The 14232-nt window shown below is 41.5% G+C and overlaps 2 protein-coding genes across 5 annotated transcripts in view; one reads left to right on the plus strand and one right to left on the minus strand.

Annotated features, from left to right (window-relative positions):
- TMEM243 (transmembrane protein 243) overlaps positions 1–9329 on the plus strand; it is a 19323-nt gene extending 9994 nt beyond the window's left edge. For all 3 annotated transcript variants that reach the window (XM_075599546.1, XM_075599548.1, XM_075599547.1), the window contains exons 3-5: positions 4961–5011; positions 5751–5855; positions 7664–9329. In XM_075599546.1, the coding sequence (XP_075455661.1) occupies positions 4961–5011; positions 5751–5855; positions 7664–7786 (279 nt within the window). In that variant the 3' untranslated portion in view covers positions 7787–9329. The remainder of the gene's footprint in view (positions 1–4960; positions 5012–5750; positions 5856–7663) is intronic.
- DMTF1 (cyclin D binding myb like transcription factor 1) overlaps positions 8050–14232 on the minus strand; it is a 62380-nt gene continuing 56197 nt past the window's right edge. For both annotated transcript variants that reach the window (XM_075599543.1, XM_075599545.1), the window contains 2 exons: positions 12738–12882; positions 8050–10194 (listed from right to left, as the gene is read on the minus strand). In XM_075599543.1, the coding sequence (XP_075455658.1) occupies positions 10085–10194; positions 12738–12882 (255 nt within the window). In that variant the 3' untranslated portion in view covers positions 8050–10084. The remainder of the gene's footprint in view (positions 10195–12737; positions 12883–14232) is intronic.

Below are 14232 nucleotides of genomic sequence, written 5' to 3' on the forward strand. Positions count from 1 at the left end.
CACATTGAAAATATACACAATGCAAGCAGCAAAAATTCCGGGCATTACTAATTGGATAATGTCCGGAATTTTAACCAACCAGAGAGCAGGGATTTCAATAATGTCCGGAATTTTACTGCTTTAGCCTTTAATTATATTATTTATATAATATTTATATATATTTTTTCCCTCCATTCCCTCTCATTGCAAAAATATTGAGGAAGATCAAAATCAACCGAGCAGAGGTGATTCTAACAGTGCCATATTGGCCAAGGAGACCATGGTTTGCCCATCTAATAAACATTGCGATAGGCACGCCATGGCATTTACCGAATGTACGGGGGTTGCTACATCAAGGCCCGGTGAAACATCCAGGTCTCGGACAACTGGCTCTGGTGGCTTGGAGATTGAGTAGAAAATGCTAAGAGACAAAGGATGTTCAGATAGAACAATATGGACACTTGGGGGCAAGGGAAAAGTCAACTTTGACTGTACTACAAAATTTGGTTGTGTTTTAAGGCCTGGTGTGTGAAAAGAAAACATAAGTTCTTCTCTCCAACCTATGTAACATTTTCTACAAGAAGGATTTGACACAGGACTAGTCTGGGTTCAATAAAAGTGCATGTATCTGCATTATCAGCAGTGCTAGAGAAAAATCTAGCAGCTGAAAGGCTCATTTGTTTTCCCCAAGCAGTCAAAAGATTAAAACCGCAAATCATAGTTACATAGTAGATGAGGTTGAAAAGAGACGTAGGTCCATCAAGTTCAACCTATGCTAAATTTAGACAACAGATACTTTATCCTATATCCATACTTATTGATCCAGAGGAAGGCAAACAAAAACCCCATTAAGGGGAAAAATTCATTCCTTCCTGACTCCAAGAATTGGCAATCGGATTAATCCCTGGATCAACATCCTTCCCATGGATACTTATTTGGTATATCCCTGTATACCTTTCCCATCTAAAAAGATGTCCAACGTTTTTTGAACAAATCTAACGTATCTGCCATCACAGTCTCCATGGGTAATGAATTCCACATTTTAACTGCCCTTAATGTAAAGAACCCTTTCCTTTGTTGCTGGTGAAATTTCCTTTCCTCCAACCTTAAGGGATGGCCCAGAGTTCAATCATGGGACCTATGACTGGTGCTGGATGTTCTGACTGTACATCCTTTTGAACCTATAGATCAAATACCTTTTTGAAACTATTGTCATGGAAGATGGCATTCCTCATAGCCATAACATCAGCAGGGAGAGTATTACAAGCTCTATCTTGCAAGGACCATTCCTGGTCATTCACCAGGATAAGGCAGTCATGCGACCAGTTTACCATTTTTTTTTGCCTCAATTTCTCGTTAACCAAGAAATTGTAATTCCCACACAATCTCGATGTGGTGAGGTGTTTGGCAACCTAATATCAATAGAGTGCAAGGTATTAAAGTCAGACTGTTTTATTTTTATTTATAAAAATGTTTTACCAGGAAGTAATACATTGAGAGATACCTCTCGTTTTCAAGTATGTCCTGGGCACAGAGATATAAAAAAAAATACATTGTTACAATAAAAGAACAGGGTTATACAGTCACTTCACAGACATTTCATGGACAAATAAAGTAGGAAAATTGGGTACAGGGGATAAAGGGCTTGTGAGCTTCTGATAGAAATAGAGCAGCTGTAACATCAACTAACATCAGCAAATGGCTCACGCCCTTTGTCTGCCCTTCGGCTGTGCGCCTTTGGGGCAACGCAGATGTACGCTGGAGTGAACATAAAGATCTTTCCTTTGTGTCCCCATGGCTCATTAACATTCCAGTGGGTGGGGTTGCCGATTCAACAAAGATCAAAAGTAAGTTTATCTTACCAGAAGGACCCAGGATTGGGCAAGCAGCGTCCAAGGCAACAATGTCCAGATGGATTGTGTCATGCGTATGAGCACAAAGGGCAATATCCACCGTGAAGTCTGAAGGCTCATTCAACAAGGGCCATGGGGACATCATGGGTGTTTAAAGCACAGGCATCGCCTGCACAAATCTGCAAGGCAGCCGTATGGTCATTTAATAAATGTATGAAATACTATAGGCTGGACATTCAGGCTTTAGTCGCAAAAAGCTTCTGTCTGTAATAACAAAATAAATGTGTTGAAATTGATATTGCTGTTATTTATTATTTCCCTCCATTAATGTATTGCTTGGGTATGTCCCTATGGCGCCCACTGCCACGGGGAACAGGAGGGAGAAAATGTATCCAGTTTACCGTAATTTTCTTTTCCTGGAACCATGGCAGTGGGCACCGTAGGGTTAAGACCTTCCTTAGCTTGAGTAGGACAGGAAATCAAATTCTGTAGGTAGTCCAAAAAAAAGGCACCTCCTACCCGCAGATAGTTTTTGGTATCTCCCATAGATGAAAAACACAACTGATGTGTATACTGTATATATTAGACAGGCATAGGGAGGGTAACTATGTCTAATATATATCAGTTGTGTTTTTCAGCTATGGCAGATACCAAAATCTATCTGCGGGTAGTAGGAGGTGCCCTTTTTTTTGGACTACCTACAGAATTCGATTTCCTGTCCTACTCGAGCTAAGGAAGGTCTTATGGTGCCCACTGCCATGGTTCCAGGGAAAAAAATATTACGGTAAGCTGGCTACATTTTCTCTTCCCTTATATAGCCTTACATTACTGTAAAAATAGGGTTACATATTTTTTCTAATTAGATTTCCCCCACTCACTCACTCACTTACTCCTTGGTGGTTGACCATAAATTGTTTGCACTGATTTTCACAGGGACAACACTGTAAAATGGATCACCAACATTCAAACACTGTAGAAGGGATCAGCAACATTCAAAACATTTTAAATAATTTTACATTCCGTTTGGTTACTTTTTTACACGTCTCCATGTTATTTTCTTGTATTCATTATGTTTAAGTTGTGCGTCTGTGAGTCTGCACTTGATCCCTGAAGTAGCCGTAGGTATTTGCTGACGAGGGTCTGAGATGTGACCACCTCCATTGAGTGTCTCGAGTCTCCGTTCCTTGGCACAAATTGCCGATACTTTAAAACCCTCCAGTACGGAGCTTTTTACGAATTGCCTAATAACACACAAACACTCGCTGTTCCACTTTACACAAGGTGGTGTCACTTATATTAAGGGTCAATGGGCTTATGCAAGTGTTTATATTTGAAGCCTGAATATTTCCATGTATGTGGTCCAGAACCTCTGATCTGCTTACGAGTGTGTATTTCATAAGGTCTTTTATATGACTGGCTGCTTTGTTTACTGTGAGTTTAATATAAGTTGCTATAGTGGCAATGTAGCTTTTTTTTTTTTTTTTTTTTTTTTTAAGGCACCCGTCTATTGTAATTTCTCTGCAATTGGCATCCTTTATTTCATTGAGCAGAATGATAAATACTACAGAAGCTGCAAGGGCTCAATGCTGAAATTCCTGCATCACAGGGATCATGCATTGTGATAATCGGACATATGTTTTAGATCACTTAACAGTCACAATTGTGTGTTCAGCATAAAAAATACAAATAAAATTGACGAGGACATCACTCACAATAAGGGTTGAGCTGCACTAAGGTTTCAGGACTCTTATTTACAACCACTGGTCTACAGTATGTGTTTCCCCCCCCCCAACCCCCCCTCGGTTCCCCATGATAACACATTTGATGTGCTCAATGCCCTTTGGCTCTAAAGAGGTTCAGCAAATAGTAATGTGTGAATATGTGAAGAGCCAATTCATTATTTCCTCCAGGAGAAATCCGTGCTTCCTTTCCCATTTCATTCTTGGTGTTTTTGTGCTGCCAGCAAGAAATGATTCTCTGTCTACTGCCAGAACAACCCATTCAATGTCTTGCACAACTCTCTTGGTGATTGAGCATATCAATGAAATAATACTTTACTCTGTTTGTCAAATATTACAGAAATCAAAGCCAAAGGACATATTATCTGTGCTTCAACTAGTCACATTGCAGCAGTTTCTGCACTATTTAGTTGCATCATCATACTGTTGCAACTGTCCTGGAACAGGGTGGTTTGTTTTCTGTGTACCTTTGCAGCTCTCAGGTTACCAGCTCTCCCTAGTTAGGCTGCGCTTATAGTGCCTGGCGACGCGACGTCGCTCCAAAACAAATCCATTGACTCCGTTGCAAGTGCTTATAGTAAGCGCGATGGAGCGACGTCGCAACCAAAAAATTTTAAGCCGGGTAAATGTTGTTTTTTTTTTTTTTTTTTAAATGTCGCTTAAAACAAAAGTTTAACTTTTGCTAGTGGCGACGGGTGACGTCATCTGTCGCGTCGCCATTTTCCCTGCTCTTAAACAGCCAGTGCCTGCGTATATTGCAACATTCATTGTTACAAGTAATCCCCTGTACACAGCCACTAGTCCATTACACTGGCAACCTCCCAATGCTAACAGTTGAGATTGTTTTAGCCCTCTCCCCCTGCCCTTCTCTGGTTTTGTTATGCCCCTTGACTTGTTCCTGTCTGGAAGGAAAGTGTGCTTTCTCTTTTCAACAGCAGCCAAAGTGAGTAGACACTTCTTCCACTGCTCCCTCAGAAATGAAATCCTTTCTACCTTCCCCTCAGAGAAGCACTCCCCCATAGCAGAACACCTTCCTCTCATAAGGTTATTCTCCTGACAAGAGAAATCTGCTATCACAATCCACATAGAAGAACTTTTTATATTTCTGTTAACTCCCCTCAATAAAGTTGAAGAAAATAGAAGGACATTGTGTGCTTTAAAAGGGGACGAGTTAAACTTCATGGACTTACTCGCATGCTACAAGTGAGCTTGGGTCCAGAATAGAAACTCTTCCTCTAATAGCTGCATTTCATACATCTGTTTTGGAGGTACTCATGTCAAAAAATATCTAATAATTGGATTGTTATTGTATCTATCTTTGGTAAATATGGATGTAAATTCAACCACTAATGTGTTTTTTTGTTTTTTTTGTGTCTCAATGCTTTTCAGGATAGAATCATTAACTTAGTTGTTGGTGGATTAACATCCCTGCTTGTTCTGGTAAGTATTTACTGGGAATTGACGTGGCCTACAGCTACAGGCGCATATTTACAAAGCAGTCTTCTGCAATTAGACACCACCTGGCACTGAAAGACCATTTACAACCCACTGACTTCAATGAACCGTGTCTCCCAGGGGTTTTATGGCACTAGACGTTCAGCGAGAAGATTATGCAAAGATTTGTTAAAAACCCTTTGCCGCATTTACAGATGTAGCAAGATTTACTGTCCTTTATTAATGCTGCGCAGGGGGCGGTCATTCAGAAGCATGGACCCCCCCCGTCCACTCCATCGCTGCGGACAGTCTCTGGGGCAGTGAACTTTTGCTTTGTCCTTGTCTTTCCAGCAAGTCTTTCTAAATCTGTCCTTGCCATATACATCTCTAAAGTTATTGTTTAGAATCTCTTGTACTGTTGAGATGTTTATGTTCTTTTTAAACTGAATCCGTTGCCTCATCTAACCATCAAACCTATTACTGCTATAGACTCTGCTTTTAGTCCTTGAAAGAAATACACTTTTTTTTTTTTTTTTTTTTTTTTTAAAGCAAGCGAGTTTCCAAATCTCCCCATAATGTTAGAGCAGTCACTGAAAGATTGGGTGTTGCCCTGGAACATGAAGATGGGTGTTCCTTTCCCCCCTCTGCCCCAGATGTAGGGCTGGTTTCTTATCTTCCTGGCTTTCTTTGTAGTTAGTTTCTCTCTCTCTCTCTCTCTCTCTCTCTCTGCTTTATCCACACACAGGTAACATTTATCAGTGCTTTTGTCTTTCCTCAACCACCTCCGAAACCAGTGAATGTTTTCTTTGCCGTCTGCATTTTCCTGTGCTCCATTACTGGCCTCATACTTGTAAGTATTACACTAGAACGCAGCCTGAAGTAGCAGGACCTCTAGAGCAGAGGTGCGTGACAGGCCAGGTTTTCAGGATATCCCAGCTTCAGCACAGCCACCTGTCCTGACACCTGTCCTGAATCTGGGATCTCTCTTGAAAACCTGACCTGACTGGGGTGGCGTGGGGACTAGCGTTGAGCACTCCTGCTCTAGAGGTATTAATGCGAATAGGAGGGCACAAAGAACCCTATGTTACATTGTTTTGTGTGGTACACACTGGGTGGGTATAAATAGAAAGTATGTTTTATATGTATTATTTGTGTAGGGGGCAGGAGTTCAAACTCCTAACTGCAGTGAATCATGCAGCTCTAGAAAGGTTTTGGCGTTCTTTCCTATTGGGTCTGACATCTAACAAGTATTACTGTATATTATCGTTGTGGAGGTAAAAGTCCTTAAGTACTGAGGGCAAATTATTTAAAGAGGAAGGTATTTCGATATGACAAGTTCTGAAGCTTTGGTGTCTTTAATGAGTTTTTTTAATAGACAAATTCCAAGTCAGGAAGTGTGGTTTTTGGCAAAAATGCACTTAATGAGTTTTACCTCTACAACGACGATATATTACGTTTCTGGAGTTTGGATTTAGACATTTTCAATGATCTATCTTAATGTTAATATATTTTGCCTGCACCGGGCAGGATGCCATCCATCCATCTATCTGTGGGGGGCTGTTGCATTAAAGACAAGGATGCTGCAGACACTCTTCAGAAGCAGTACTACAAGGCATCATGGGGCGTGACTTCAGGAAACGGTGATTGATGGCTGTTTCCTAAGAGGTTCTGCAGCAGCTGTGGTCTTTCAGCTTCATAAAGAGGGTTCCCCCCCCGCCCCCCCAGCTTTTGGCTCTTTTTTTTTATATATAAAAATGAAGAGCTTTAATAACTAAAATGCAAACGGACAGAATACAGTGTACCAGTTTCATGTAAGGCTACGCTTATAGTGCCTGGCGACGTCGCTCCAAAACAACTCTATTGACTCCATCGCAAGAGCTTATAGTAAGCGCAACCAAAAATTGACGCCGGGTCAATTTGATTTTTTTTAGACAGCCGCCACATGTGACTCTCTAAACCAATCAGAGCGCTCCCCGCCCCCTTCGTGATGTCACTAGCCTTGTCGCCAGCGCTTAAAACAAAAGTTTACCTTTTGCTAGTGGCGACCGGTGATGTATTCGGTCGCGTTGCCGTCACTATAAAGGCGGCCTATGGGGCTTGTGCCTAATCTGTAGGAATGCAGCAACATTTCCTGTTAAAGCAGCATTTCCCTTGCTACTTTTATTTACATGTATAGAAAATAGGGGGTCTTGGCAGCTGTTTCAGTTCAGGGACCCCATGCTTCCAAAAATACTTACCAGAGAAGGTACCGCCAGTACTTCATGCAGGTTTAAATCCCTTGCATCACGCCGGAGATTTAAACCTCCATTTTGTTTCCCCCTGGAGGGTGACAGTACCGGTGGCACCTTTTGGGTGTAAATATCTCAGGCGCAAGGGGATCGCCTGCTTTTCTATACATGACACAAAGCGTATGGGTAACAGCTCTGTTAGTGATCTGGACAGAGAAAGCTGTTCAATATTGAAGTGATCCACGTGTTAACTATTCAGTTTAAAAGGGACCAGCAGAACTGTTACAAGTGACTACTGGAGTTGTACAATAACTCAGAAGGCAATTTATTCAAAAGCTTTTTTGGGGGGTAGGGTGTCTCTAAATGGCCTGTAGTCTTAGTTATTACTATCATTGGCATAAAAATGACGTCTTTACTTTTGTCTTTTCAGATTTTCTGGTATCGGCAAGGGGACCTGGAGCCCAAGTTTAGAAATCTGATCTATTACATTTTATTTTCTGTCGTCATGTTATGTATATGTGCCAACTTATACTTTCATGACGTGGGGAAATGAAGCATGGGGTGATCCTAATCGATAGAGAGCATCTGGAAAGCATGTTCCACCGTGATGCTGCAGGAAGGTGGAAACACAGGACTTTCATCATCACACTGACCCCTTTTGTGAGGGGAAGTGTTGCTGCCATAAGAGACTACTTTTTTTTTCTTTTTAAACCGTTGTTGCACTTAAAGGACGTTCTGGTGAAAGCCGCTGTTGGGCACACTTTTTTAGTTTGACAGATTTAAAACATGGTATATTCAGAAGGAACAAAATCTTAGTACACATTATAACAAATATTCTTTATTTTGTTTAAGAATGAGAGTAGTTTTCTTTTTACTATGCAACAGATGCCAGTAAGTACTCTTTCACATTACCAAATCTGTAATAATAGGCTGTGAGAAGACATTTTGAATATGAAGGTTTAAATAAATAAGAGAAACAAAATTTACACTCCTTTTTTGTCTTCACATCGCCTGTGAAAAAAGTCAACACAAAGCCAGCACCCAATTCTGATGGAAAAACCCATGATTATGAAGACAAAATAGGCCTAGTGTTGTACATCTTCAGCTTTCAGCAATGTGGGTGGGTGAATTAATATAGCTAAATTTTTATACCTTTTGCAAAGCACGTCTTGCTGGTAACTCTGGTACAGAGATGGATTTTAAATAAGCAGCGTCTATGTAAATTGCAAACTGAATGTGCGATATTAAATTGGCATACAAAAAGGGGAACTCTTTGGTACTCGTGTAGGTATTTCTGGCGATGTTGTACTGTGCAACGTGTCTACCACTTTCCTATCAACTTAATGTAACTGTTTCCAAAGTGTGCCTTGCACCCTCGTTTAATGCAACTTTGCCAAAGCGGTGTGAACAGTGAATTTGAAGTACGCCATCTGTGAGTGCATCCATTTCTCTGGTACAATAGGGAGTTGCTCTTAAAAGGTGGCCCCTAAAGTTTGTGGAAACACATGATCTGCATTCCTGGGGATTTGTAGATAAGCTGATTACACGCCAGAGCTTTTATGACCAATTACAGAAAGGCCCTGCCTGTGACCCTTTCGGGTATGTGTGATAACTTGTGCAGTGACTAGGGTTATAGAAAAGATTTGTTTAAATACTGGTCCATACAAATGTTAAACCTTTGAAACATTGGAATGGCTTATCACCGATAACACCATGTAAAACCAGGTATTTAAATATTTGCATACTTCCCAGAACAATGTGTCCTCAACTGCAATTGTAATGCGATTTTTAACATCCAGACTGCAAATAAAGTGAAATCGATCATATTGTTTAAAAAGCTCATACGGTATACAAGATTCTAACTTTAATTTTGGGAGTTGCTTTTCTCCCAATTTCCCTTTAACTCAAATTCCCCCTAAGTATCAACAGAAGCAAATATGTTATTGGGCTTAGAAGCTTTAGATCTGGACTACTCATTCTTGAATCTTTCTGTAATGGATGAGAGCCAATAAGTCTCCCTGTTTTGTACGTATCTGGGCCTGAGAGCGCTGTGCATATAAATATCTTTACTGTAGAGGGTACTAATACTCCCGATTTTATTCAATGCAAAAACAGGTGCTTTTACAAACTGAATACTTCCTACCTCATGAGAACTAGACTGTTTCAATGTAAAAAAAAATCCCTTAACCACTTGCCAAAAAAGCTGAGGGAGAACAGAAGCTGCTATTTGAATCCTACAAATCTTTGCTGCTGACATCTAGAGAAAACAATACTGGGGTGAGAAGGAGAAAGTCCTATAATTGTAATTACTGCTGAGTTACAGAGTAAAGGCAGGTACTGCATAGTCAGTGGACCATGCTCGGAAATGTTAGGCCAAGGTGTTCAAGGCAGTTGTGACGCTCTGGAACGGCATGGGGCAATACTGTTTGATTAAAAGCCCAGCATCTGCACTTGCAAGGGATGAGAAGGAAATGTACCTATTTTAGAAACAATCCCTGCAGTGCCTGTTATTGATTATACACGTGCAGGGGAAATTGATGCATTGAGAATTACTTTGCCATTAGTTTCCCCTGGTAGATTTAACTGATTCAATGAGCAGTCAACACTAAAGGATTTAATTACATACTTGATGTATTGAGAAATACAGCAAAGTATTGATGTACCAACTGTTAAACAGATGAGGAACTCCTAAAAGAATAAGCTTGAGAGAAATGAGCCTGTTGTTGGGCGCTATTAGAGTAAATTGTTAACTCCTCTGCTGTAATAAGTCTGCAATTTTACATGGGACAACAAACTAGCTTATACTTGGGAATGAGTCTGATAAGCCGGTGCTTGTAGGTAGGAATGTATCTTAGTGGCAGTCCACCAAATCGTCGGCATCTTTTGAATCGTCTGAGTCGGGCCCATCTAGCGATGATTCATTTAGGTGCGATCTATCCCGGTGGTGCTGAAGAATAGGATCTAGGAGGGAAAAAAAACCATACGAAATGTCATGGCTAATGTACATCTTATTCAAGACTTCAATGTCCCTTGGAATAAAATGAATGAAGGGCAGGGACATGTCAAAACCTGAGTGATGTCAGTCAGGAGCCAACACATTCTGCAACCAATAGTATGTAAACATGGATCATATTTACCAATGGCCTGTATTGTGTCTCGTGGCTTAGTATCTCAATGAATATGGCCTATGATGACAAATCCCTTAACACCTTTCTTTGTGATAAGCAGGACCGACCAGTCATTGGTTCTCTTAGGCCCTAGCGGCACAAACAAATTAATTTATTTGAACCTGCCTGGCACTCCGAGAGTGCGTTGCACGAAACACGCAGAAGTGGTTTCACCCTCCGTTTTTATGTAGCTCAATAAACAATTTTTATTATCTAAGACCTGTCTCTCTAGTGCTGTGCGCCTATCCCTTTCTCTTTCGGATTTCTCTGGACATTGATGTGGCTGCACACTGGAAGGTCCTCGTGGGGAAATTACTGTGAGTACATTGCTCACGTGTCATTAAATCTGCAAGTTGCCGCAATGTCACAGAGGTTGTTCCTTCCTGTTTAAAAAAAAAAGACGTTCTGTTTAAATTGTATAAGCTCCCTCCATTTCCTTTTTAGCCCGATAACCTCAGAGAAATCCAGATACCCTGTATATATTATTTTGCGTTGACCTAAAATTCATGATCCATATTTCCCCCCAGTAAAGTTTGAAAGCCTTTATGGCACACTATCGGCCATTTGCAGTTTAATAAATAAATCCTAGTGTTTAAAACAAAATAATGCGTTTTATACACAGCCCTGATCCCTGTAGTTGTACCATAGATTAAAATGGATAGACCACTGAATCAATGGTTCTTGCGGTTTAAGGCGGTAGTCCTTATTTACATTTTCATGTAGGTTTGAAGCAAAGGGTCTCCGGAACTGAACTGCACTGATTTCAGCTCCCGAAAACACCCCTATGCTTCCCGAGATACTTTCCTCCGTAAGTTCTTTCCACTCGACAACAAAACTGCATTTGTATACATTTTGAATTGGTTATCTACAATCATTTTACCCTTACGCCTTGAGCATCACTAACACTTTCCAAGTCTACCGAGTCCTGTACTGAAAGCCCTCTCCGGCGTTTCTCTGGATTAGTCTGCCAATAAAAGGAAGGCTGCTGAGTGAGCCCTTTGAACTTTTCTAAAAGCTGTAAATAAATAGGCATGCGGATTCTAACCTTATCAGCCAGACCTGTAACAAATTGAAGCCAATTAACCTGTAGGAAGAGTGAAGGCAACTTACATTCCACATTGTTTACATCCTGCTCCATTTTATTTATTTATTTTACAAATCACTCCTTGCTGCAGGTTGGGACTGAGGTTAGGGTGTGTGCACTTGCTCTGCTTATTTAAATAGCTTCTAATAATGTATTACTCTAAATCCAATGCATAGAAGTAAAATCATCCGGATTCTATCAAGCAAGACGTTCAAACCGACACTTGTTGGTATGGCTCACAGTTGACCATGAGGCTGTAGAGACGGCTCAATATGGTGGCCAGGTTCCCGGCCTTTGCAGTTTTTTTTGGTGTGTGTCAGAACAAGACTGTTATGCAGAATAAAACAGGTTGTGATATTGGGGCACAGATGTTAGTATTCAATATATAATAAAGGAAGCACACAGAAAAATGATGCTGAAACAGTTCAGGGTTCCATATTAATCACATGGTGGCAGTGGGCTACCAACCGCCCTTCCCTGCCACTTAGAGGAGTGGTTAAGTCTGCAGGAAGGAGCAGCCTCTGTGGCATTGCGGCAACAATTCCATGTACTTCCCCTTCACTGCTCAAGGTTTGGAAGCAGAGGGGAACATTGCAGTCATGTGTCAATGGCGGTGACGGCTAGATCGGCACGATACGGCGCATTGGATAACTTCCAGCCAATGTATCAAAAAGTACCAGGCGTGCGCCACTGAAATGGGAGTGGTTTATATGAAGCTACTGTAAGAGTCACCTTTTTATAATGGCATTTTAATTGATGCACAGAGAAGAACAAAATGCAGATATCACATCTCAATTGATGCATCCCAAAATTATGAAAAAGTAGACGTGACAAATGTATTAAACACTTTTCACATTTGATTGATGTTTAAGGATAGAGTGGCTTTTATTGCACTATACTCATTACATTTTGCTGGACCAAGCCCTGAATATCTACTGGAAATTCATATGAAATCTACTTTACATTAGTTTCATAACACATTTGAAGTTCTTTATCCCACTGGTCTGTTATTTATTTGAGAGACATAAGTTAGAGACTTGTTGTGTGATGCAGTAGGCTGAAAAATGAACTAAAATGTTCTGACTGAGCCACCTGTGCTGAGGCAGGGATATCCTTAAAACATGACCTGTTGGTGGCCCTTGAGGACTGGAGTTGGTCAGCCCTGGTCTAAAACAGTCACCACCTCCAAACATATCAAAGACCATCTATTTTCAGTAACAGCTGCTATCAGAGAGCAAACACCCTCCCACTACCTGCAAGTGTTGTAAGGGGAAGCACAGATTCACCATCAATATCATCTTCTGTCTGGATGTAGCCGTGCGGTGATGGGACAAGAAGCACGGTTTCATCATCAATCGAAGACTGACCAACTTGTTCTAAGGTGGGAGACCCAAGACCCTGGAAATAAATTAAAAGGTATTGAGAAAAGGTGGAAAAGTAATGCAAATAAATGGCAGGAAGATGGAATAGGAAAATCTTGGCGACTGATGCATTTTTCCTTTAAAATTAAATTGGACAAGTAAAATAATTAAGACCTTTTTGAACGGAGAATGGACAGATTAGGGTGGGCTAAGTGTTTCAAATTCCACGTTGGCAGCAGATAAGGGAACTAAAACATCTTCCAAATTGTACACTGTTTACAAGCCTCTCCAGGACAGCATAAAAAAAAAAGCTGTGTGTGCTGTGCACGCGCATAGTAAGTGAAACTTCTTTGACTTTTGTCACAGAAATTGTATTTGTGTTTGTGATGTTTTAATTAAAAATCAAAATACAATTTCATTGACAAAACGCAAATAAATTTGACTTATAACGCACATGCTCGGCACACATCCCCTGTATTAGCTATTTGCACTAAGTGTGAATTCCTCGTGTGTGCGTGTGACTGAGAGTGTGCGTGTGACAGAGAGTGTGCGTGTGACAGAGAGTGTGCGTGTGACAGAGAGTGTGCGTGTGACAGAGAGTGTGCGTGTGACAGAGAGTGCGCGTGTGACAGAGTGCGCGTGTGACTGAGAGTGTGCGTGTGACAGAGTGTGCGTGTGACAGAGTGTGCGTGTGACAGTGTGCGTGTGACAGAGAGTGTGCGTGTGACAGAGAGTGTGCGTGTGACAGAGAGTGTGCGTGTGACAGAGAGTGTGCGTGTGACAGAGTGTGCGTGTGACAGAGAGTGTGCGTGTGACAGAGAGTGTGCGTGTGACAGAGAGTGTGCGTGTGACAGAGAGTGTGCGTGTGACAGAGAGTGCGCGTGTGACAGAGAGTGCGCGTGTGACTGAGAGTGCGCGTGTGACTGAGAGTGTGCGTGTGACTGAGAGTGTGCGTGTGACTGAGAGTGTGCGTGTGACTGAGAGTGTGCGTGTGACTGTGCGTGTGACTGTGCATGTGACTGACTGTGCGTGTGAGTGTGCATGTGACTGCGTGTGACTATGAGTGTGCATGTGACTGAGTGTGCATGTGACTGCGTGTGACTGTGCGTGTGACTGCGTGTGACTGTGACTGTGTGCGTGACTGAGTGTGCGTGTGACTGTGTGTGCGACTGTGTGCGTGCGACTGAGTGTGCACGTGACTGAGTGTGCGCATGACTGAGTGTGAATTCCTTGTGTGTATGTGTGTCAATTAGTGTCTGTGTGTTTGTATATATGTGTGTGTGTGTGTGTGTGTCAGTCAGTGTATGTGTGTCAGTCAGTGTGTGTGTGTGTATGTGTGTCAGTCAGTGTTTGTGTGGTGTGTATGTCTCTGTGTCCTGTCTGTGTC

Source organism: Ascaphus truei, chromosome 5, assembly GCF_040206685.1.
Source record: "Ascaphus truei isolate aAscTru1 chromosome 5, aAscTru1.hap1, whole genome shotgun sequence".
Classification (NCBI taxonomy): domain Eukaryota; kingdom Metazoa; phylum Chordata; class Amphibia; order Anura; family Ascaphidae; genus Ascaphus; species Ascaphus truei.